Genomic DNA, 24,199 nt, shown 5'->3' on the forward strand with positions numbered 1-24,199 from the left:
TTGTCTTACAAAATGGATGAAGAAAATTGAACATGTATAATGTGCCATTGACTATCTCCGTTGATACGTATGGCCTTGACGTAAGACATGAAAATCCAGTCTCATCGGACAGATGATTCGGAAATTCAGTCGCAGATTTCCGACCAGAACATGGCCTCGCAACTTCACGGCAACTCATCCCCAGCTATACAGGCGCCTCAATTCGGCATATACAAATCTCACTTCCCCATGCGCTACCAACTGTCGGATGGGACGTAAGGGCCGTCCACCTGAAGGAAGTCACCACTGACCATTTGCAGATCGACATACTTGTGCAACGTACCGGCAATATTGTTGATAGCTCACCAACCTCCCCTGATATAGAGACCACTGTAAAACGAAATTCAAGACACATGAAAGCCTCAAACAAAAATCAAGCCTTTGAGCCAAAATTGTTGAAGTTGCCAATTGTGAACAAACCCCCTGGTCGAATCCCTGCAAAGCCCCAGCGCGCGGAAACCAAAATGTGAAAGACATCTTGTTAGTGTTGAAGATGGCCGCGGCGGGGAGTCTTGCGACCAAAGCTCGAAATTCATTTCACTTCGTTCTCAGCAGCTTCGGGAGGATGAGATGCGGCCGGCGGTGGTTGAGAGGGGGGCACTTGAGGCGCCATTTGCGGCACCTGGTTGTAGCCGCTGCTTGGGGTCCGATGCTGGTGAGGGGGATAATGATGCGCTTGACGAGGGCTCGACTGGAAGTGCGGTTGCTGCTGGGGGTAATTTCCGCGTACTGGAGGCATATGCCCTGCCTGTTGAGCAGGATACATAGGTTGCCCCGGTTGTCCAGGCGTCATGAACATGGCGGGTTGGGGCGGCTGACCGGATTGGGAATTCTGATGCATCATCATTGGGGCGCCCCGGCCAGGGCTCGGGAATCCACTATGAGGCTGAGGAGGAGGCGCATGTTGAGGATAGGCCTGACCGGGATTGGGTGAATACATCTGCATTTGAGGATTGTAAGGAGGAACCCCCATATAAGGACCGCCGGAAGGTTGCTGGACCATCATGGGTGCTGCCATAGCTCCCTGTGGATTGACAAACTGTGGGGCACCCGGGTAGTGCCTCATGTGAGGGGGCGGAGGTGCCCCCTGGTTCATGTAAAACTGAGGCATGGGCTGCTGGAACGCCAGCTGCGCATGCGGGGCCATAGGAGATGGGTAAGCAACGTGGTTGTGCTGTAGTCTGGGGGATGGGAACATTTGCGAGGTCGAAGACGACAACTGCATACGATGAGGGTCGTCGAAATGAGGAGGCACGGAGTGGTGCTGTTGAGGATGAAGATGGGGTCCGTGTGGTGGGCCAGATACCGGGGGCATACCCGGAGCCGCTTGCTGGAATGGGAATGGCATCTGAGGCTGATGAGGCAGTTGAGGGTTGGAGCCGGCACGGTGCTGAGGGAACATGCCCGGCACGGTGGCCGGCGGCTTGAACATTTGCAAGTAAGTCTTTTCATTATTGCCGGCAGGGACGTCCCAGGTTGGCATAGTCCTATAAGCTGGAGGAATGCCACCGTTAAAGGACAATTTGTCCGCCTGCTCGGCAGTCTCCTTCTTCATCCGTTTGATAGGGTTAAACTGGTCGTTAAGAGATGGCCGTTCGGTAATGGAACGGGGCTTCTTCGTTCCGAAGAAAACAGACGGGCTCGCGGCGCGAGAGATGGAGCGGCCTCTGAAGGCAGGCTGCGGACTTGCTGCAGCGCCAGGAGTGAACGAGCTCGCAGCCGGGTTAGGCTTGAACTCCATAGCTCTGACATTGAACTTCGTAGATACTGGCGTCTTGTTCGGGCTGCTGACACCAGATCGCTCACCAGCCGGGCCCGAGGGAGGCAGACGGGCATCCTGAATGGGCAAGGGCGCCGGGACAGGTCCCACGGCGGCTCCCTTTCGCTGCTGCAGGTTGTCTGCAAGACGGTGGCTGAGCATGCCGGTGCTCGGGCGGCCCGGTTGCGGTGCTTGGTTCTGGAATCGCCCACTTGGTCCAGCGTTGGGCCCTGTGGGAGGATACATCTGGCGACCACGGTTGAGATTCGATTGCGCCTGCGGAGGCACTGATCCACTCGCAGGACCTGGGCCACGAGGGGGCGCGGGCTTTTGGTCGGCCGTAACTGGAGTGGCCCTGCTACTGGTCGTTTTTTCGTCTTCAGGTTGCACCTGAGCTCGATTGACAATCAGCTCCTGCTTGTTAGGGTCTTTTGCGAGAATAGGAACCAGATCCTTCGGGACCGGGGTGGCAAGTTTGAAATTCTTGGAGAACTTCATTAATTCATTCAACTTGACATTGCGATCATAAGAGACCTGGTTCCGACGGCGCTCCTGCATTTTCAGTTTCTCATTGTTGGCAAATTGCCGGAAGTGGTCCAGCACCTCGGCTTCCACGTTGGCAGTAGCGTTGTCCGCCGCCCGTTTGGGCGCTGGCGCAGCAGTCGTTGTTGCGGTAGCCTTGTCGGGAACGGACTTCTGCTGCGCGTCAGTGGCCGCTTTAGCTGCTGCGGTCGACGGTCCTGGCTGGGGTTTAGGAGGAACCTGTTCCTTAGCCTGTGTTGGAACCGGGGCCACTGGCTGCTTCGAGGGCGCACCGGCAGTCGTAGCGGGTTGCTGAGCGGCAGTAGCGGCAGCAGCAGCTTGTCGTCGCGCCGGTGGAGTGTACTTGTTCGGCTGCCCAGACACGAGAGGTGGGAAATTCTTCTCATCACGACGAACGCCGCTGTACTTCTCCTCTTCATCCTCGCCTACACCTTGAGCCGGTGCCAATCCTCTTTCTTCCCTGAGATGAGGATTGTCCGTGTCGGCGCCTTCAATCTCACGAGCAATACGAGCGGCCTCAGCCTCCTTCCGCTTATAGGCTGGGTCGGAACGGTCGATTGTGGTAGTGTAGTAGGTTTCATCGTAGTTACTCGTGGCACCAAAAAGGCGTTCATTGGCTTCAAACTGATCCCAACCTGTCGTGTTAGTCGCGGTTTCAAGGGGCGCCTCGATATCATCCGCCGCCGGCTCCCAACGCTTCAAGGTCCGCTCACGGGTCGCGAGGTTTCCGGAAATATCGGAATCAGTTCTAAAGCCAGCGGAAGCTCCTACTAGAAGTGTCAGCATGTAAAAAGAGATATAAACGAAAGATCTGGTCTCGCATACCGTTCGACGTCTTTGTTGTGACATCAGCCGGCGACACGTCTGCAACAGCGATGTCCAACACGTCCTTGGCATCAAAAACCATGCTGTGCTCGGGAGGTGAGCCCAAGAAAGGAGCAGCAACATCGCTAACTCCATTGGATCGCGATTGATCAGGTTTGGATCGTTGCACCATCTTGAGCACAAAGGACGACTCGCTTGCTTCAAGGGTCGAGGAAGAGAAGATACCGGTGAACTTCTCACCGTTCTTAGTGGTGACAACAGCGTTCAAACCCTAAGAACCAGTTAGCTCCTGCAGCCCTGCGGAAACACATGTTATGCGGGGTCAGCTCACAATGAAGCTGGTAACCAAGAAAATCAAGCGGTCATGCGCATGGTTGTCCGAGGTGTTGGTCTCCCTGGGCGCCTTGGTAGAAGCAGATTGTTTCTGATGGGCCATGTTGCCGTTTTGTTGCGAGTATTTTTGGGTGATGGGGTTCGTTCCCTGGGTCCAAGCTTTCTGGGAGCTGCTACGTCTGCGGGAGAAGCACCGTGTTAGCCAACCGCACACATCAACCATGATTCGACCCAATCGACGATTTGACGTAGAGATATGAATATCGACGATTTAACATGCTCCGTAGCTAGTTTCTTTCGAAACCAAAGACCAGCGGTGTATTGCGATGACGCCAGAAATCCAACAGAGCGAGCAAGAGAGAGAAATGGAGAAAGTGACGGGAATCGAGGCATCGACAAATATAGAAGCAAAAAACAAAAAACATAAAAAAAAAAAAAAATTCATCCCATGGAAAATGGAAATTCGGAAAAAAAAAAAAAAAAAAAAAAAAAAAAAAGACAACGTACCTCGGGCCGCCATCAACAGGGGAGGGTCGTCGATTATCGGGCACTCTGGTGCTAGCGCTGGGCCTCAACGAGGCTCTACCAGTGGGATTCTGCGACGAAGCATTACCCGATGCGTTGTTGCCAGTAGACGCGGAGTTGACGGTGGAAGCCATCAGGCTTAGTGGTCGTCAATCGAAACAATCTCACGTCGTGGAACCGTACACGACGCAAGCTTTGTGCAATGTTAAGGAGGGTTTAAAACGAGGACTGAGGCGCAAGGCCACACACAAGAGACAGCCGCCCACACGCAAGAAAACGCACACCGCCTAGGCTCACCGAAGCCTAGTGTTTGAATTGGGATATGGAGGGAGGAGAGGAGATCGAGGAGGGCGGATCAGACGACGAGGAATACACTGATGATGGAATTGAAAGGCGATAGAGGGAGCAGGAGATCGGGTATGTGGATCAGAGAGTCGATAAAGAGAGAGCGGAGGGGACGAAGGGGGGGCGTCCAGAGCGGGCAGATCCAACTGACTGTCCGCAACAAGAAGAGAGAGGAGAGAAAGCAAAATGCAAGAAGAAAAGAAACAAAAAGAGTCGTAGTCAGTCGTTGACTTGTCGTGGTCAGAAGAGACGAAGAGACCAGGTAAAGAGGTGTCGTTGGAGGTAGTGTGGAGGAGTGATGAGGTCTGGTTCGGGAGGGTCTGGTCACGGGAGTGGAGCTACACCTAGTAGTAGTAGTAGTAGTAGTAGTGGTAACTTTGTAGACTCAGGTACTCTACTACCTACAGTTACATAGTGCATTGTTTAAGAAACATCAATTCGATTGTTCCGTGTCATTATGTGCTTATAATGCCATGAATAAAGTCATAGGTGTCCAACTCTACAGCACTCCATCCACGCTGAAGATTACTGAGTAACTACTCTGTAGACGCTGAGCCTGAGACGCCCAAATGCGCTCAGTTTACTCGGTAGTCAGTGTGTTCCCCATAATGACCTAATAACACTGGTCCACAATGGGACGGGCTAGTCTGAAAGAATTCCCCATTGAAATTAGATGGCAGGTACAGAGATATACAGAATATTGAGTAGAATGCTTGTAGATTTCGGGCACTATACAAGAAACCATCAATCTTCCTCATAATCCACCATAATCCATCTTCAACACTAATACTCGAAACAGATGTTTACACGGTGTTAGTGCTGATTATTCTTCGGATGATCTTCAGCAGCAAGGTACTGGCAACCGACTCAATGTACCAGACATACCGCATCTTCGAGATGATCAGGGATGAAAGACTGGGGCACTGGGCACTGGGCCAAGTCAGAGTAAGGATGACCTCTGCATACGGAGACATGACTGGCTATTGACAGCCCTAGGAGTCTTCGCATAGCTTAGGCCTTTTAATTGCCACGAGCTGTCGGATTAATACTCATGCTGTATCCGTATCGTGTTGTATGTATTGATGCTCACGTGATATCTACAGAGCCTTAGGATCTTTTGTACAGCTAGCCTTACTCGTAGATAAAGACTTTCTTGAGGTGACCATATCCTCTATACTCTAGGTACAGAGCTGTATGCTGGACATCGGGAAGCCGAGGCACCCCGCCGGACACTAAGAGCCAGTAATAGACATATCACTTCCCCAAAGAATGCATAGAAGCTAGAAAAAAGTCTCTGCAATAACCCTATCTGTACCCCAGAGTAAAACATGCAGCAATTGAAACAAAGATAAAGATAAAAAGTATCAGAACAACAAAAGGCGGAGGCTGGCAGTGGACATGTGACCGGCGGAGTAGTAGCCACCAGATGTTGGCCCAATTCGAAGTTCACTCCTACTATCACCACCATCACTAGTACAGCTCTGGCTTGTTTTGGGCTTTCTGACAAGCAGGAATCTTGAGTCGGTTGAAAAGAGGCTGGTGACTCTGTGCTTTTTCCCGTTTCTTCTTGTTTCTTTCTTTCTTTCCTGGGATGCAATATTAATTTGCGCCCCCCTGCCTGGTCTCTGTGCGAGCTGATCTTTTTTTTATAGCCTCCTTCTTTTCTCACTGTCTTTTCTCTCTAATCCTTTCTAATCGGAATCTATTCTTATTTCTCTCTCTCTCGTTTTCCCTTGATCAGCCCTATACATGCGCTCCTCATCCTCTCGTTCCCAGCGTCCGCATCCCACCGGAAGTCCTGGCCCATCACGAAGCCCGCCTCCCCAACACTTTTCGACCGGTTCGGGGAGCAGTGTCGAGACGGCCATGACGTCCCAGTCCTCCGCGCCTCGCAGTTCGTCGTCGAGTTCATCCAGATCCCAACAGTCGAGAACCGTCGTGGTAAGTTCTGAGGAGTGGCTAGAGTGGCTGGACTGGCGGTCCACGTTCGTTCCGGGGGTTCCGTGCTGATGATATTTACTTTTTTCTCTATGAGCAGCCCGATAAGCAGATTTCCCAAATCGAAAAAAGCGTGACCCATCTTCTCGTTGCAACCAAGCAGTTACTGGAAACACTCACACAATGGTCCCGGAGACAAGCCTCGGAGAACGAAGTTTCCGACGTCTACGTACGTCTGGGATACGAGTTCAACCTGGCATGTCGTGCGTTCAATGCGATCGGCGTCGATACATCTGATCTAGGCCCCGTGCCAGACCTGCTCCGTACCATACTCGAAGATACCCTCAGTCAGGATGCGTCGCCACAGAGCCTCGATCGTTATCTTCCACGGATTCGGGATATCATCATAAATCTACTGCATGGGTTGAAAAAGAAACAAGCTCGTTTACGATCGCGGCAGCAAAGAGATGACAGTAGGTCATCTTCAGGACGGCAAGGCAGTTCGACTGGGCAGACGGCTGTTATGAATCAGGCGTATGAGGAAGCCACAACGACCGCCACCTCCCCCAGATCAAGAACTGGACGTCGTCATGGAAGCAATGGTTCTGCCGAAGACCCGTCTACCATGCCCCGAACGAGTTCAGCTGGGTACGGCGAATTGCGAGGGACAAACTATTCCGAACGGGAAGCCTCCAGACAGGAGGCCCAGCACATCCTGTCCCAATCATCGGCTCCGGACGATGTGATTCCCAAGCAAGTCACTCCGGCTCCGTCGTCCCAAGCCTCCTCTCCCTACCCAGCTCCACCTCCGACACCGAAACAAGATGACGCTCTGGGAGCTCTTCAACGAAGTGGCGAGTTGGAACGGCGTGCATCCCGGCGGTTTTCTGCATATCAAATTCAAAAGCACCTGGGTACGTCTTCCAATGGAGTGCCTATGCTTCCGACCCAAACGACACCTATTCCGAACCGAGGCCGTGATGTCCGTGAGTCCTTGAACGCTGTGCGGTTACGAGGATCAACCGCCCATGGAAGACAAAAGTCATCAAATCGCCTGCAAGATCCATCTTCTGCCAAGAGTACTCCGTCGGAATCACCAGCAACCAGTACTCCTGCGGCTGAGGATGAGCACAACAAACCCCGGGCAGAGCCCTCTCCCGATCCAGCGACCGCCAGGACCAAGACTCCGGATGGCAAGAAGAGCCCTACACCTGAACCTGATACGTTGGACAAGCCCACAGTTGCAGAACCCTCTCTGGAATTTCCACGTCCTCCAGAGCCTTCTCTTGGCGAGGCGTTTGAACCTACGAAAGATTCTAGTGCTGAGTCGGTGGCTGCTCCGGGGACACCGACGTCGGATCAACGACGGCCTTCGACGGATGTTTCCACGCCGCCTCGCGGTGCTCAATATGTTTCTGACCAGCCGTCTCCCGGAAAGGAACTGACCCTCTTCTTACAGTACAAGAGCAAGATTAAGAAGTATGTCTTGCCAGAAGGTCCCAGTGGTCTCACAATTGGAAGACTTCAGCTGGCTTTTATTGAGAAGTTTGCCTGGAACACGCACAACAATGGAGTGGACCTTCCAGAAATTTACATTCAAGATCCAGTCTCAGGTGTCCGGCATGAATTGGAAGACCTGGTGGATGTCAAGGATCGATCGGTGCTGGTGTTGAACGTGGACACGCTTGATGAAGTCCGAAGGCACTTTGACGATGGCCTCGGTGGTGTCCGACGCTTGGTCGAAGGCATCAAAGGAACTCTGGATGGACATGAGACTATGATGCAGCGTGTGTCAGACCGTCAATTGGAGGCGGCCAAGGAGATGGCCCGTCTGGCGGCTGCACCTCCTGTTCAGGTCTCCGGCTCCCCGAAGGCCGTTGCTGGGACTCAGAAGGGCAGTATCTCGGCCGACAGTAGTCAGCTTGCGGAGCTTCAAAGCTTGCGCCGGGATCTGGCCGTTCTGCGCCAAACGTACGCCGATTTTAGCTCTGATATCACCAGCTCGATGGGCTCGATTCGCTCCAAGGCTGGCAGCGTCAAGAACGCTGCGGCAGATGTTGCTGTTCCGTCATTTGAGGGAGATGCGGGTCGCTTTCGTATCAATTCCGGGAAGAAGGAGCTTGCTGATGAATCTGAGCGACTGGTGTCGCGTGTGGACGACCTTCAGGATCTGGTCGAAGACCTCCGCAAGGATGTCGTCACTCGCGGTGTGCGTCCGCTGCCCAGGCAGTTGGAGACTGTTAGCAAGGATATCGCTGCAGTTACCACGGAGATGAAGAAGATGCAAGAGTTCCTGAAACGCGAGAAGCCGATCTGGACCAAGATTTGGGAGAAGGAGCTCCAGATGGTTTGTGAGGAGCGTGACCAGCTTACCATGCAGGAAGATCTCGCGGCCGACTTGCAAGATGACCTCGAGAAGGCTTCGCAGACATTTGCGCTGGTCGAACAGGCGACGAAACAACAGGCCATGTCGAACGAGACTCCTAACGGGGTCACCTTGCGGCCCACAGGGCGGAACCTGGCCATTGATCCGGCAGCCGACCCACTCAAGGCGAAGGATGGTGTCCTAGGCGAAGTCCGTGCCCTGCAACCGAACCACGAATCTCGTCTCGAAGCCATTGAACGGGCAGAAAAGGCACGACAAAAGGAACTGGAAACCCGCCGCATCGGCAAATTCCAGAAAGAACTGGGTGCATTCGTCGAGCAAGGAAAGCTGAAGAAGAGCGGTGGTGTGGAGGAGACGGAGAGACTTCGTCGGGCCAAGGATGACCGCGTGCGCAAAGATGTCTGGGAGCGCATACAGGCTCGAGCGGCGGATATGGAGAAGGCTGAGGCTGAGGCTGAAGCTGCGAAGGCTGCTGCGAAGGCATCTGGAGAGGGCGAGGCTGAGCAGCCAGAAGATTCGACCGATGATGCTGAGAAGCCTGCGGAGGATGACAAGGATGCTAAAGAGGGAGAAGAGGCGGACGAGAAGGCCAAGGAATCGGACGACGAGGGCAAGAGCAAAGCCGAGACTGCGAAGGATGACACTGCTTAAGCATGCGCTATCCTCGGAGTGTCTTAGGCTCGACTGGCATTATTTTTGAATTGAAACCGGTGGTCTATTATCATTTAGTGTGTTGACGATACCCGCCACAAGTTGCTGTGGCCTGTTATGTGGGATGGATCACCGTCCCTTTATTTATGTTTATCATTGAAAGTATTCTAGCATCAGAGCGTTGTTACATTGGCATTGATTGAATTTATTGTGGTTTCGATGTTTATCTCCATCCATCGTGTACTCTGTAGATTGATTGATATTTATATCTCAGGCGGTGAAACAGTGCCCAACCAGCCATCGGATTTCAGCAGCCACCAGTCACCAAGACAACAATCAACCAATGAATCCCCAGACAACAAAAAATGGATCCTTTCAAACAAGACTCTTATTTAAACTCATGATCAGCACGATGATCTCCCTTTCCTTACCACAGTTCAGTGATTAAGCCTGTGCTACTCCGTACAAGACCAGCATAATGCGCCTCATACACGCTCTAGCAATACTCTCGCTCTTCTCAAAGACCTCGCTCGCAGAGAATCATCATCACGAAGGTGCACGGATCCAGCAACGCGATGCCGGCGAGAAAGCGATCCGCGGCGTGAGGAAGATGAGCAGTGACGAGGGCGAGAAGTTCTTCCCGGATTATTGGTCTTATGATGGCTCTGATGGATTATCGATGGGCAATCACACCGACACCAACGATGATGACAATCTCCAACCAAGATCCTACCCGTACCAACCAGCCTCTATCAACCTAGCACAAGGCCTCTCCCTCTTCCAACGAGACTTCCAATGTCCAGCTGGCACCACCGGGTGCACATCCATCGACCGCCCGAGCAGCTGCTGCACAACCGGAGATACCTGCGAGTTAGTCCAAGATACCGGGTCTGGAGATGTGGGATGTTGTCCGCAGGGAAAAACGTGCTCTGGGGTGATTGGGTCTTGTCAGTCGGGGTATACAGCCTGTCCGGCGAAGCTGGGAGGGGGTTGTTGTATTCCGGGATATGAGTGTGTTGATGGTGGCTGTATGTTCTGCTTATGTTTTCCGTTTGCAACTGAGTCCGTATAGCTAACAGTCGGTTTGTTGTCTAGGTGCCTACGTATCCACTGTGACGGTTACTCTCCATTCGACGGTGTTTGTGTCTACGAAGACGTATACGACCCCTCCATCTAGCTACGTCCCTAGCAGTACAAACACCGCCAGCAAGACAAGTTCCGACGACCTCGTCCCCCCGGCCCGACCAACCAGTCTCTCAACAGCCACAACCTCCAAATCATCCAGCGAAACAGGCTCAATCTGCCCGATCGGATTCTACGCCTGCTCAGCCGTATATCAAGGCGGATGCTGTCGCACTGGTCGCGACTGCGATACAACCTCCTGCCCAACGATATCCTCGACGGCCGTCGTGTCCAACAACGACGAGACTATCGTGGCGCCGGCTGTCAGCACGAGCACTGCGACATGTGCGGGTGGGTGGTTTGGCTGTGATGAGAGTATGGGCGGGGGATGTTGTCCGACGGGTTTCGCGTGTGGTTCAGCTAGTTGTACTGCTTCTGCTGGAGGGAGTGTAACTGCGACGGGGACTGTTGCGAAAGAGACTAGTGGTGTTAGCGGGAGGTCCTTGGACAGGAGGATGCTGTTGATTGTAGCAGTTATTTTAGTGTTGGCGCTCTCATGATGATGGTTGTATGTCCATCAAATTCATTGAATGAATATAGTCATCTGTATACTCTGTAATATGTACTCCGGAAAATGGCCTGTTTGTATACTGCCCACTTCGGTAAGTCTCCATGCGGGGGGGCACTTTTCCGGATTGGGCGAGATTCGGGTGTTTTGCCGGTGAGCTTCTCCGAGCGTCAGTCACTGCCCTCCTCTCTCCTCTTCCAGTCTCCTCTTCTTCCTCTTTTTTCTCTCTCTACCCTTCTAACTCTCTCTCTCACTCTCCTCTCTCTTTGTATCGCTGGCCAATTGCCATTTCTCTCCCCCGCCATGTCCCAAAACACAACCCAGAAGCCGCTCCCCTTCGGCTACCAGTTCGCTGCTGGTGCTGTTGCCGGTGTGTCTGAGGTATGCTTGTATTCTAAACCCCCATTCTCTATTCAGGGCTCTAAGACCAGTTGCTAATTCTCATACGCTCGTAGATTCTTATCATGTATGTGCGATTAATAATTCCTTATCACACGGCGATATCGGCATCGTAATCGGATTCGAGATCGGGCGCATTGGCTAACATGTGAACAGGTACCCGTTGGATGTGGTCAAGACAAGAGTGTACGTTTGTTTGTCCCTGGATTTCATTGCGCGTGCTAATTGAAGGCAGTCAACTCCAGACCAACGTTGCCGCCGCAAGCGAAGAGGGATACAATGGCATGTTCGACTGCTTCCGCAAGATCATCAAGAATGAGGGGTACGCACCCTACAAGTAATGAGGATGAAAAGAAGTACTAAAGAAACAGCCCCTCCCGTCTATACCGCGGAATCTCCGCCCCCATCCTAATGGAAGCCCCCAAGCGCGCCACCAAATTCGCCGCCAACGACAGCTGGGGCTCCTTCTACCGCAACCTCTTCGGCGCCGAGAAACAAACCCAAGCCCTCGCAACCCTCACCGGTGCCACCGCCGGTGCCACAGAAGCCTTCGTCGTGGTCCCCTTCGAACTTGTCAAGATCCGTCTCCAAGACCGCGCCTCGGCCGGCAAATACAACGGCATGTTCGACGTCGTCAAGAAGATTGTCGCGGCCGAGGGTCCCCTGGCCATGTACAACGGCCTCGAGTCCACCCTGTGGCGCCACATCCTGTGGAACGGAGGATACTTCGGCTGTATCTTCCAGGTGCGCTCGCAGCTGCCCCAGGCCGAGCCTGGTAACAAGGCGCAGCAGACCCGCAATGACCTGATCGCTGGTTCTGTCGGTGGTATCATGGGTACCGTGCTGAACACGCCCATGGACGTCGTCAAGTCGCGCATCCAGAACACCTCCAAGGTTGCCGGACAGGTGCCCAAGTACAACTGGGCGTGGCCTGCTATTGCGACTGTGATGAAGGAGGAGGGCTTCGGTGCGTTGTACAAGGGATTTACCCCTAAGGTGCTGCGTCTGGGCCCTGGTGGTGGTATTTTGTTGGTTGTGTTCACTGGTGTTATGGACTTTTTCCGTAAGATGCGGGGGGAGTAAGTGCACTTGTGTTAAAATAAAAGGAAATTGTGGATGAAAAGGATATGCCTATGGATTGACACGACCTGGATAAAAAAAAAAAAGGAAAATGACATGCAGATACCCTTATGGCCGGGTGATGATAAAAAATAAACGGAGGATCTTGGGTATGCAATGCGATTGATCCGATTTGATACTTATATCTATGGAGTAACCTTAGTTTATTTCCTCGATATTTATGGATTGAGATCGAATTGTAGAAAGTTAATAGAAAGTGGAGTATCTCAATGGACTGGTAACCAAGTAAACAAATTTATATAGACGTGAACCATGCATACCTGTCAAAGCAGTGAATTATAAAAAAGATGACATTCATTCAAGCACTCGCATAGCTCATATACCAATTAGGATTCAAGAAAAACAAAGAAACACGAGTGGGTAATAACAAACCGCAAAAGCAAAAACAAAAACAAAACATAGGGTATCGACGTAAACCGTGGAACACAAAAGCATGCAAAATAAAGAAGAATAAGATATTAACCCCGAGGACGAGAGTAATGTATAAATGTCGTCGTAGAGGCATAAACCTAATGGAGAGAGGAATATCGCCGAAGCGTTACCATCATCATCATCATCATCATCATCATCATCATCATCATCATCATCATTCTCGAACAGACAGACTGTCATGATAAACCATTCGAAAGCATTAAGCAGGAACAAGAAACATCAAATAAGCAAAACAAAAGACCAGCAAAACAAGCGCATAACCCATGTACCCCTGTACAACAAAAGAAAACGATAATCCCAGGTAAGCAACCGCGTAATCTCGAAGAGAAAAAAAACGAATGTGACATCTGAAAATATGTCACCCGTACGCCGGTCAAACTGTCATGTCCCCCGTTTGACGCCTTGTATGCAATATGCATCATGTCTTGACATGCACTTGTAGATCAGCCTAGCTGAAAGTACAGAGATGGTCTAGTTCATCTCCATTGCGTACTCGTCTTCTTCCTTGAAGCTCATCCCAGCATGGCCCGAGCTGTTCCAGTATTGCGCTTGGCCGGGGCCAGTACTCGGGGCGCTGCTGGCACCGCTGTTGTATGATGGGCTCAAGCTTTGGGGACTGAGAGCGCCGGGTCCGGACACGGCATCACCCGCAAAATTCGTGTGCTTGGGCACCCGAAGACCACTACCGGGGCCTCTAGTGTAGCTGAAAGAGCTAGGGTCGTTGCGTTCCAAGGCTTCGAGGATCTCGCTGCGCATCCGCTTCTCTTCTTCCGTTTGCTCAAATGGCCAGGTTCCACCGAGACTAGTGATCAGTTCGGCCAGTTCCGACTCCTGCTGCATCTTGACGTGCATGGACCACATCAAGTCTCTCATCCAACTCACAGCACCGTTCAAAATATCGCCCTTGTTCGGACCCTTCTCCTTCTCCTCAATGGGCAAGCCCATCGTAATGTTGCCTGCAGTGGCCCGGCGACCATTGCCGCCGGCGAGGAGCGAGGTGGCAGCGTTCGTGCTACTACCCGATGGAGACATAGTGTTGTTGACCAGTTGCTTCCGGACCTTGTCATCTTCCAATCGGTGCTGAGGAACCAAGTGCGACAGATCCTGAATCCGTTCGTTGATGTTGTCACGTCGACGGCGCTCGACTAGGTTGTGAGAGGCCCTGCGGCGACGGCGTTTGGCTTCTTGTGTCTCCTGCTCCGGCATGTGTCCAGACATGTGGTTATCCACTTTGGCAGGCAATGAAGCGTGCTTTCCAGATTTCAGGATCTCAGAGATACCGGCGTGGTGGGCTGGGTTGGGTGGAGACGAAATAGGCGATTCGCCAAAAGAATGACCACTTCCAGGAGTGCCATCCCATTGGTTCGAAAGCGTCTTCTGGTGTCGATGGTGCAGGTTCGCTGTACGGATAGGCTGACTCGGGAAGCTGCCAGATTCCGGGGTTCCCAAGGTCAACCCACCCATGGCGGGAGTCTTCGGGGTCATGGGGCTGCGAGAGTCTGATATCGATCGGTCGAGGACTTGCATACTTGGACGGCCCTTGGCACCAAGGAGATTTTGGTCGAACTGTGAATTGGAGCGCTGTAGATGGGTTGGGATAGACTGAGCCTGCTGGTTCATGTTCCGGAACTGGTCGTATTGGAAATTGTTTTGCATGAACGGATTTTGCATAGAAGCATCGGGAGTGTTGGAATACACATGGCCCATTTGGCCTGGGTGACTCATGGAAACTCCGCCAGCTGGATGCTGTTCCTGGATAAAGTTCATATTATCGTTCCGTTGCATGCCATTCTGGCCGCTGAGTTCGAGGTCGAGCAGCTCATCGGTATCAATCCCGGAGTTTCCGAAGTTGAAACTCGACGAGAGATTCTGCTGAGAGGTAAAGGGAAAGGACATGAAACCACTGTTCTGCATTGTTAGGTCGGAGGGATCGATGCCCTCGTTGTTGTTGTTGTTGCTGCTGCCAAACTGATTAGGCATGGCGTAGCCGGAGTGCGACATGATGAAAAAATTTGAATCACTATTCTCGTCAGGCTCATTCTTTATGTATAGGCTTGCTTCGGTCATGGTGTAGCTCGTTGCACCGGCCCTGGGCCGATTACTCGTTCGGTTTAGGTCGAAACTCACAGACAAGTCGACGTTCCTGAATTGGAGGAACGTTATGTGTTATGAAAGTCGAATGGAAAACGCCACACAGTTCTATATGCTTGCGTTGTATGAAATTGACGAGGCGCAAAGACGTAGATAAAAATGTGAGCCGCCAAGTATCTGTGATCGCGCATAAGAGTTAGCCGTGTTGCACTGAAAAGACCCTGGACAATTCGTCCGCGACCTTGGTAGCACCTTTGTATGAGTCAAATCCTGTCAGTTCTGAAATTCTTCTCCACGTATTCACAGCCGTGAAACGTGTAGAGTTTCAGAAGATGACAGAATAGAGTTCACAGAAGAGTATGCCCCAAGGTTGTATTCCGGGGGCGAAGGAGTTGCCTACCTTATAGACGATGGCGTTCATGTGAAAGACACGAATGTATCGATAATCAGCCCTCGACGGTGGATACGCTCACGGACGATAGTACTCCGGCGATCGAGTGTAGTCCGTAGAAGCCGGGAATGTAAGGGTTTGTTGGGGAAGCGAAAGCGATTTGACAGACGGCTGAATCGGCAGGGAATGCACTGAATTAATTTGTCCGAATAAGGTAACTGTTGCCGCCCAGTGCGCACGAAGAAAAATAATTCCGAGTCTGATAAGATTCACTGTAAGCGATCGTAATCAATAATAGAAAAAGATGCAAGAAAACAGTAAATATATCAGCAATGAGGCCAAGAGAGGTGAAAAGGCGTATTCATAAGTTGGCGGGAAAGAGAAAAGGAGGAAAAAACGATGCCCAGAATGGGTCCAGGGCAAACACGGATTGGAACAATGCGGGATGATATCAAGGAGAGCGCCCCAGAGGAATCCGGAAGGAATTTAAAAGACCAGAGGAGCCACAGAAACAAGAGTCAGTCGTATTGGAAGGGACAGATCTGACAAAGATGAAACAAGGGAGTCGCAAGAGAGAGAAAAAGTGAGAGAGGCAAATGCCGTGGGGAGAAGGACAAGAAGAGGTGAGATGCGAATGCGACGAGTGGGGTGGCCAGATCCAGTAGGCGGTGAGGTCAGGCACCGCGGAGATAAAGCCGGCAGTATATGGCGATAATCGATATGCCATGAACTGTCCGGGGTAGACAATATTTTATTTATTTGTATTTTATGTCTTCCTGGTATCGCTTCTTCTGCCGTCTCCGAAATTATCGGTGCATGTCCGTATCCCTAAGCGCTGGTGGATGGTGTGCCTGATCCGCCACAATGAGGTGCTCGTGGATGGCATCCATGGAACCCGGAGTGTCTATCAAGAATATGGCCTCATTTCGATCGGGGTGCTCAGAAATGCTGCAAGGTCCTTGATTTCCAGTGGTATTACTTATTGAGGTACTGTGCAGAGGCCCTTCTCTTTCCGGTTCCCTTTCCCGCGATCTGCCCTCGGACGGTAGAAACAAGGCATTTGAAACACCCATGTAAGGTTTCCGACGTGAGTTTGGAGGCGGTTCGGGCGGTTTGGCTTTGTCCAGTGGATTTTCGTCTTCCATGGGCTCGTTCTCCGATGAGGGGCAAAGAGGGGTTTGCGTTACTTGCTGAGACCCCTTAGGGACGGGTTCTAAATCCGAGGGTACTCGGCAGTAATGATGGCGGGAGTTTGACCATGACAGAAGGAAATGACGAGAAAAAAAAAGCAAAAGAAATATTCTACTTACTCAGTAGTCAGGTTACAGATGAACTAGAAGAAATGGTAATCTTGGTTGTCAGAACATATGCATGAGATAGATAAGAGTGATAAAAAGCAAAGGATAATGATGATGGCGAAGAAAGGAAGAAGGAAGAAGGAAGAAGGAAGAAGGAAGAGGAAGAGGAAGAGGAAGAGAAAGAGGAAGAGGAAGTCGATGGCGAATCTCACGTGGCTGAGCCGCACAGGCATCCCCAAAAGAGAAACTCAACGACAGCCTCGTTCGACTGTGACAGTCGCGTATTCTCTTTGGTATGACAAAAGAAACATCATGACTTACATGTGAAAGATCAGGTCAGATTGTCGCATCAACCCTAAGGTTGGATATGGCTAAAGTCGGGCAATTCAGACGGGGAGATGCTGTCCTTTTATATTTCCAGCCAGTCAGAGAAGCTACGCCAGATGGGATGAATTCAGTTCAGGGGAGTCGGCAAGGAGGACGGATGAGCCGTGTGGAAAAGTGAAAAAGAACTACACCAGCCGGGGAAAAGACGGACTTTTTAAAGACGAGCAGGACACTCTTCTACGCCTCCCATTTGATATACGGCTGGGTGATAGTCATGCAGGATGTCGATCCATTCGATTCATATCAACCAGCTTGATTAACTAGAGTTTCTCTCAACCATGACGATGATGTTATGTTTCTGACTGCACAGGCCCTAATCAGAACGGCGTCCTCAAGAGGAGGGTGGGAAGCTGGGTGCTGATAGGCTGGAGCTAACTCCCAGGCACTTGCTCCTGACTTGAGGGGGGGTAATGGCACCCTAACTCCGACTGCTGCTGATTATGGATGCTGATGGAGGGTGGAGGGGGGAAAGACTATCGAGCAAGTCGAGATGGTGGTACAGTCTGGTACTATTTTGGAAGGCAAGCCTTATCCCATGAACACTGTTTGGCGCCTGTTCGCCAATTAGGCTGTGGCATTCAATCTACTATGACTCACGCTTTGGAGAGAATGTATCAGATGCCTAGTCGAGCATACCATGTCTAAGAGAATCTCCTTTCTGTCCTATCCTGTCTCTTGAAGGAGGGGAGAAAATGGCATCCGGGAATCCGTGTACAGTACTAGCGGCACGCCATGTGGAACAGAAAAAAAAAAAAGAAACGATCTCTACCTGCAGACGCTGTATGCAATAATTTTCCATCTAAGATCGACGATTAAGGCTGACCATAGCCCAGTGTACCGATACAGACGGGAGTACAGCAACACAGCGATGAACCCGGAGAACTTAGGCCCCATCTTACTCAGATACAGACACCCAAACAGGCGAATTGCATCGCGTCTCCTCGACAGACTGTACAGCCACGGACATCCGAGCGTTACTGTCTCGGAAGCAGACAGATCTATGCCACCATTAGATACGATAGACGGGTCCGTGACACTTGCAGATGCAAATCCCGCCAGGGAATGACGTCGATTCCCGAGAGGAGTGCAACTTCAACTCTATTCATGACGACAGCAATATAAATAAAAATTCCGACCACGAAGAATTTCAGCCGGATCGCGCGGTGTAGAGTACTATGTACTCCGTACATACGGAGAACTCCTCCGATATGGATATACATAAAACGATAATTTGAAATACATCGAATAACTGGAATGTCGTGAAATCAAATCATTTGACATGCGGAATGCGATTCGCATCCACCAATCAGACCTCCGAATGGGCATGAGTACATACGAGGCAACTTCTTTATTGATATCGATAGGAAATATGGTATTTTGACTTTCAACATTGCCGTCTCGGCCCGTCAAGGTTTAGCGAATATATGGTTTGCGTAAGGAGTACACAAACCATGTAGACAATAGCGAGCAATAGTATCACGCATCGAACAAAGACGCTGTAGATGGTGTGAATACTTACCAGTATGTACTTGCAGTACTAGTCGGATCGCCACTGGGAATCTTCTGCAAACAGTATCCGCACGTCTCCTCTCCATGACTCGCCATACTTCAGAAACAACGGTTACCGTTTGGTCTGTGCGGACGCATGTCCCACGGGACGCCCACGATGGAGTTTTGTTGGAGATAACTGATATGCCTATCGTGGTTAGCGTGAGTTTGTATATATATTCACAGCCAATGAGATGTGATACTGTCTCATCGCACGCGGACCATTGGTGGAGACAGCGGGGCCCCGAGAGACTAGTGCCTAATTAGGACTAGTTAGAAATTCTGATCTCTGATTGGTCATCGGAAACCGAATCCTCCCGGCTCCGAAGCTCAGCATCACCGCCATCACTGTCCACCTCACCACTATCACCACTCCTGCTGCACTAGCAACCACTATTCACCACGACAAAAGAACAGATGTTCTAGATTAATTACGCGGAACACAGTCAATATACCGGTATGTGATAAGACCAGGATGGTGGTGGTGGTGGATACGACGGTGTCCTGAACTGAAACCATCTACCCACCCTCCGATTTGACTTCCCCTCCATCCCCTCCTTTACTAGAAATCAGAGTAAAAGAGGCTGTCAGCTGATGATTGGATGCCAAACCTGCAGCCTTCCAGGACGATCGTCGCCTCGAAAAACCTTCCTACGTTACCTCTCGATACGCGGGCATCCTGTGTTTTTACTCCGTATACGGCAGCACCACCGGCACCGGCATCAGCAATAGCATCATCTTGCAGGTTCGCACTGCTTGTTTTCTTCCTTCCCCTCCATTCTCGAGGATCTCCGCATTCTTGCGCATACTCTTTCTGTCCGTCACTTTGCGCGCTTGACGACGTCGCAACCGGATACACCCGACGCACACCATACTCCATCCCGGATATACTACTGGACGAGCTAGTTTGATACCTCCTCGACAAGGGTGTGCGTGAACTTTTGCGAAAACAGGAGATTTCTCTCGTTATTTGGTATCCTACGAGTTCTCATCAACGATCCGGGGAGACGATCACAAGCTAATCACTATCGCCTTCCGCTTACCTCGTCCGTTTATTTGTCGAGCCTCGTTCCCTGTATCCTCCCAGTCATCTGGTCCACCGTTGTGATTGCGCGCTATCACAACCACTGTCATCGCTTGCTCAAATCTGCAGATCATCTGCACATACTCATTGGTTTCCGTCGTGCATAGTCCCTGCAGACGTTGTTCTGACCGCTGACTGACACTTGCGTACTGCATCTGCCTGCTTCGTATTTATTTATTTTTTTTTTTTTTCTTGCGCTCGTCCCTCGATCGATCCATCCATCGGGATTGGTGGAATCTATAATCTATGGCTTCAACATCCTTCCGCGATTCCGTCAGCTCCTTGGGCTGGTCCCGCCGCGATCCCGACCTCCCCGTCCGCACCAGCAACGATACGTCCTTCCTATCTCGGTTACAGTCAATTAATCCGTTTGGAGGCGAGGGATATGTGCAGCTGCCTACTCATGAATCGCCGGGAGCACCGTTACCGGCGGCAAATCGGCGTGATGAAGAGGACAGTATTCTTGCCTGTAAGTACCAACCAATCCAACCCTCAAGTGATCAATCTATTATTGCTCCTATTTCGTTATGTTATACTGCCTAGTCCACCTGACGCACTCTGTACCTGCATTAAATAAAAAGAAGAAAACTCGTGACAGTGAAACAAAACTAACGATATGCAGTAAGTCGATGGGATCGGATGCTCATATTTGTGGCATGCAACCTTGGTGCCGCTGTCTGCTTCTTTCTTTGCTTTTTCCTCTTCCCCGTGTTATCGCTGAAACCCCGCAAATTCGCCATTCTGTAAGTTCTTCCCTGATGCCACGAGGATCTCCATAACCCCCGACATACCTCTTCCTGGAATGTGGACATCGCATTCATCATGCGTGGCTGAGGCACGCGTCAGAGTTGATGCACATCATTGCGCACTCGCCTTTCCATATTACTATTATTATTGCCAAGCGCTTCATACTAACTAACCGGTTTTCGCTCTGCAGATGGTCGGTCGGTTCGCTATTGTTTCTGCTGTCATGGGCGGTCCTCATGGGACCTTTGATCTATGCTAAGCATTTGATCTCGGGATCTCGGTTGCCTTTTACGGCTGCCTATTTCGGCTCGATTACGCTGACGTTGTATTTTGCCATCGGAGTAAGTTCGCCTTAACTTATCTATACGAGTCAGGCCTTGCATGTGCACTACAGGCGCATCGTGCCGTCAAACTTTGATATCGCTGCACTGCATTCTCTATCCTGAACCTAAGTACACATGACCATGCTAACTCAATGAATAGCTCCACTCCACCATCCTCACTTTCATCTCGTCCATCTTCCAACTCGCCGCTCTGATCTGGTACTTGGTCAGTTACTTCCCGATGGGCAGTACGGGGTTGTCGTATATGGGGCGCTTCGGGGCGCAGCGGGTTACGAATTGGGTGACTGGTTAGTCGCCTTTGCTCTCGTAACCGACAACATCGGTAAAAGTACTATAGTTAATACTCTACGGAGACTTGCTGGGGATGTAGATAATGATGCAAATATGTATATTGTAATACCATGCTGGCTAAGTGGTGATTTCCTTTTGCAGACACCATACTCCATACAAATTCGTCCCGTTCTTTCATTACTCGTATCATATCATAAGACATAATAAAACAAATTACTTCCGACTCATAACAACCCCCACCGTCCCCTGCACAACCTTGATACCCGGAACCTCGGCCTCCCAAATTCCCGTCTCACCCCCGGAGCCGACCTGTAACCACTTCGCCAGCAAGTCATTACTCTCCTTGGGCTTGATATTCGGCGACACCGTACCGACCGTGACGTGCGGGAGGGCGTTGGCGCATGGCCAGAATCCGTCGTCACTGCCACTACCGTCACCGTTGTTATCAGCGCCACCGTTGTTGGCGGTGCCGTCGTCCGAGGGTAGGATGCGGGCGACAAAGGTCATGAGCCGGGAATCCCAGATGAGGCGTTCGAGCCGGATGCGCGCGGATGCCAAGGGGGGTGTTTCGGAGGTATCGGCGGGGTTCTCGTTGTGTTTCTCGTGTAACTTGTTGATGTAAGTTTTGAAGTAGCGGTCCCAGAGCTGTGGGTGGTCCTTCTTTGAGGCGCGGTGGATGAGCGTCACATGGAAGGTGGCCTGCACGCGCCGGGAGTTCACCAGTTGGTGGTACAGACGGGCTTTTTCGGGCGGGGTGGATGGCGGGAAGAGGGAGTGGAGGAGGTTGGAGACTTCTTTTGCGGGGAGGGAAATGTTGAAGTATTCGATCTTTTTGGCGAGGGCGACGGGCGAGGGTAATCCTGCGGCCGGCTTCTGCTGCTGGTTGTTGTTGCCCTTGTTCGTGTCCTGCTTTTGTTTCTGCTTGCTGTAGGAGAAGCTGAGATCTTGTTCAACTTGATAGTCGTGCATGGCCGAATCGATTGCTTGGTCCAGTTCCTGTGCTGAAGGCACCTGGGGTACCAGGCTCGGGTAGGCAGAGTGCAAAGCGTTAACGACTTTTTCCAGGTTCTCCCGGGATGAAGCAGAAACGTCCAGGTTGATAACCTCGTCGAAATTGTCATCCGGTGCCCGCTCCGTATCAACCCCTTGGAACCGGCCCAGGAATCCTTCCATGATACCTATAATCTCGTCCGTGCTCTTACTACCGGCCCGGATCGTCTGATGGTTGTCACCTCGGTCTAGCACACGTCGTCGAGTCACCTCCCGGATGCCGTCCAACATTTGGCCCTTGGGTTCGTGGACGTACTGCATCGCGACAAACCGGGCATTCGGGACGATTTCCTGGATGTCCTGAATGATCTGCTCCCGCTCGCGCTTCATGTGGTTGTTGCGGTCTGCAATAACAGCCGGGCACACGGCAAGGGAGTTCGTGATATCAATCACAAACTTCTTCTTCTTGTTCTTCATCTGGGCGATGTTGTCGTTTTGTACGTGGCCCCATCGGAATAGCTTGGTCAGGGCAACGGCGACAGTTGTTTTACCGCAACCGAGAGAGGCCACAGGCACCAGGACCACACTGTGTTCCACATCATTTTGACCTTCAGCCTCAGTTTCCATGGCGATGATCTCAGATCCGTTCAGGCCACGCTCCCGGAGGAAGCCGTCGCGCATAGAAATGATACCATGGTTGTGGTTGTAGAGCCTTGCCAGTTTGGGATCCTTGACCAGCTGTCTCCGAGCGTACTGCAGATATTCCTCGGTAATCTTCTTGTGCTTCTTGATTCTGGGGACCTTTCCAGCGATGACCGACTTGGTACATTCACGCCACTGTCTGTACATGAGGTAGGGCTCTTCAAACTTGTACTTGAAGAACCAATCCCCATAAACCCCGGAACCAGGTTCAGTCTTCTGGCATCGAATCACGAATCCCTCGGTCTCTCGACCGTCCCATGTTCCAGTTTCAGCGCAGTTGTCAAGAAATCCCTTGGCTGACTGAAGATCTTCAAACTGGACAAAATTCGCCTTCTTGAAACCCCATTTGTCGGCAAACTTGTGTACTTCTGAGCCCGGAAGCGTCGCAAAGTATGGCACGTTGAAGTTGATACCATGGAGATAGATACCCGCAGCGGTCTCGTCGTAGGCAAGAACGTGTTCCTCGAAAGTGTCGTCACAGAGCTCTCCCACGGCGGTTGCGTTCATCTCGCGCAGCTCCCGGGCTAGATCCTTGGCAGTTTTGCCCACGGCACGAACATGCGACTCGACCCAGCGCTCACCGGCTTCAGCATGGCTGACGTCGGCGTCTGCCCTCTTTCCAGTCGAGTGTTTGCTGCAAACCAGCAGCGTGCCATCCTCCAATCCCGACATGAATATGATGCATCCGTTCTCCTTCACACTCAGCTCGTAGGGTCCCCGTGTCTGCGTCTCGATATTGCGCCATTGTGTCGCGTTCACCTCGTCCACGTTGAAGAACTTGTCGTATCCACGGGTTACAATTTCAGCAGTTCCATCCTTTCTTCGCGTAGTAAACAGGCCTCGAGCGTAGGTAGGGAGATCTTGGCGTTTGTATTCGTGATCTAGGAACTTCCACGAGTCGACGGAGATGCTCGTGAGGGCCACGGGGAAGGTGGACTTCCTGCAAGAGAAGGTACGTTTTCCCTCGCTCTTGGACTTATTGGTCGCCGCATTCAGACTGTTAACGAGCTGCTCGACTTCTCCGACCTTTTGTTGCACCATGGTCGCGATGTGTCGATGGGGGAGGAATGGGAGCGGCGTAGGAGAGGGAAGGAAGCGGGGTGAGATGAAGGCACGAGATCTCAACTAAACATGGATTGACGATGGAATTCTTGTCCTTTTTGTAACAAGGTCAGAGACCTCAAGGGACAAAAACGAAGCGCCCTTCTTTATAGGAATCGTTGAGGGATTGTGGTGGAGTTGAGTAAGAACTGAGAAAAAAGAGTCACTCTTTTTTCCTACCCCGCAGCAAAAACAAAGCTCCGATTTCTTTTTTTTTTTT

General features: G+C 51.4%; 9 protein-coding genes across 9 annotated transcripts; 4 read left to right on the forward strand and 5 right to left on the reverse strand.

Moving 5' to 3' along the window:
* Positions 1 to 571: 571 nt before the first annotated feature.
* ASPGLDRAFT_26321 (putative PAB1 binding protein (Pbp1)) lies at positions 572 to 4,158 on the reverse strand (the record flags this gene model as incomplete). Its single annotated transcript, XM_022543547.1, has 4 exons — positions 572 to 3,108; positions 3,167 to 3,437; positions 3,498 to 3,678; positions 4,007 to 4,158. The coding sequence occupies 4 exons, from the start codon at positions 4,156 to 4,158 to the stop codon at positions 572 to 574; spliced, it is 3,141 nt and encodes a 1,046-aa protein (XP_022400082.1).
* Positions 4,159 to 5,409: 1,251 nt separating this feature from the next.
* On the reverse strand, positions 5,410 to 5,957 carry ASPGLDRAFT_395217 (uncharacterized protein). The gene has a single exon (XM_022545094.1). The coding sequence runs from the start codon at positions 5,835 to 5,837 to the stop codon at positions 5,541 to 5,543; it is 297 nt and encodes a 98-aa protein (XP_022400083.1). The 5' UTR covers positions 5,838 to 5,957; the 3' UTR covers positions 5,410 to 5,540.
* On the forward strand, positions 5,763 to 9,538 carry ASPGLDRAFT_172772 (formin-mediated actin nucleation enhancer). The gene is made up of 2 exons (XM_022542774.1): positions 5,763 to 6,310; positions 6,408 to 9,538. The coding sequence occupies exons 1-2, from the start codon at positions 6,119 to 6,121 to the stop codon at positions 9,342 to 9,344; spliced, it is 3,129 nt and encodes a 1,042-aa protein (XP_022400084.1). The 5' UTR covers positions 5,763 to 6,118; the 3' UTR covers positions 9,345 to 9,538.
* Positions 9,539 to 9,688: 150 nt separating this feature from the next.
* Positions 9,689 to 11,137, forward strand: ASPGLDRAFT_47931 (putative GPI anchored protein). Its single transcript, XM_022546780.1, has 2 exons — positions 9,689 to 10,372; positions 10,440 to 11,137. The coding sequence occupies exons 1-2, from the start codon at positions 9,823 to 9,825 to the stop codon at positions 11,024 to 11,026; spliced, it is 1,137 nt and encodes a 378-aa protein (XP_022400085.1). The 5' UTR covers positions 9,689 to 9,822; the 3' UTR covers positions 11,027 to 11,137.
* Positions 11,138 to 11,337: 200 nt separating this feature from the next.
* On the forward strand, positions 11,338 to 12,516 carry ASPGLDRAFT_26324 (putative mitochondrial 2-oxodicarboxylate carrier protein; the record flags this gene model as incomplete). Its single annotated transcript, XM_022543548.1, has 5 exons — positions 11,338 to 11,415; positions 11,490 to 11,500; positions 11,590 to 11,619; positions 11,669 to 11,755; positions 11,805 to 12,516. The coding sequence occupies 5 exons, from the start codon at positions 11,338 to 11,340 to the stop codon at positions 12,514 to 12,516; spliced, it is 918 nt and encodes a 305-aa protein (XP_022400086.1).
* Positions 12,517 to 13,330: 814 nt separating this feature from the next.
* Positions 13,331 to 15,529, reverse strand: ASPGLDRAFT_395539 (basic helix-loop-helix domain-containing protein). Its single transcript, XM_022545097.1, has 2 exons — positions 15,497 to 15,529; positions 13,331 to 15,273 (listed from the first exon to the last, which is right to left on the reverse strand). The coding sequence occupies exon 2, from the start codon at positions 15,070 to 15,072 to the stop codon at positions 13,477 to 13,479; it is 1,596 nt and encodes a 531-aa protein (XP_022400087.1). The 5' UTR covers positions 15,073 to 15,273; positions 15,497 to 15,529; the 3' UTR covers positions 13,331 to 13,476.
* A 3,460-nt stretch (positions 15,530 to 18,989) lies between these two features.
* On the reverse strand, positions 18,990 to 20,036 carry ASPGLDRAFT_82783 (uncharacterized protein; the record flags this gene model as incomplete). The annotated part of the gene is made up of 4 exons (XM_022550181.1): positions 19,764 to 20,036; positions 19,381 to 19,698; positions 19,248 to 19,282; positions 18,990 to 19,103 (listed from the first exon to the last, which is right to left on the reverse strand). The coding sequence occupies exons 1-4, from the start codon at positions 19,957 to 19,959 to the stop codon at positions 18,990 to 18,992; spliced, it is 663 nt and encodes a 220-aa protein (XP_022400088.1). The 5' UTR covers positions 19,960 to 20,036.
* Positions 19,978 to 21,341, forward strand: ASPGLDRAFT_47936 (putative Golgi traffic protein SFT2). The gene is made up of 4 exons (XM_022546781.1): positions 19,978 to 20,273; positions 20,427 to 20,547; positions 20,742 to 20,892; positions 21,035 to 21,341. Exons 1-4 carry the CDS (start codon positions 20,051 to 20,053, stop codon positions 21,185 to 21,187), a joined length of 648 nt encoding a protein of 215 aa, XP_022400089.1. The 5' UTR covers positions 19,978 to 20,050; the 3' UTR covers positions 21,188 to 21,341.
* On the reverse strand, positions 21,265 to 24,199 carry ASPGLDRAFT_47937 (tRNA ligase). The gene has a single exon (XM_022546782.1). The coding sequence runs from the start codon at positions 23,917 to 23,919 to the stop codon at positions 21,400 to 21,402; it is 2,520 nt and encodes an 839-aa protein (XP_022400090.1). The 5' UTR covers positions 23,920 to 24,199; the 3' UTR covers positions 21,265 to 21,399.

This window comes from Aspergillus glaucus, assembly GCF_001890805.1.
Source record: "Aspergillus glaucus CBS 516.65 unplaced genomic scaffold ASPGLscaffold_12, whole genome shotgun sequence".
Lineage (NCBI taxonomy): Eukaryota > Fungi > Ascomycota > Eurotiomycetes > Eurotiales > Aspergillaceae > Aspergillus > Aspergillus glaucus.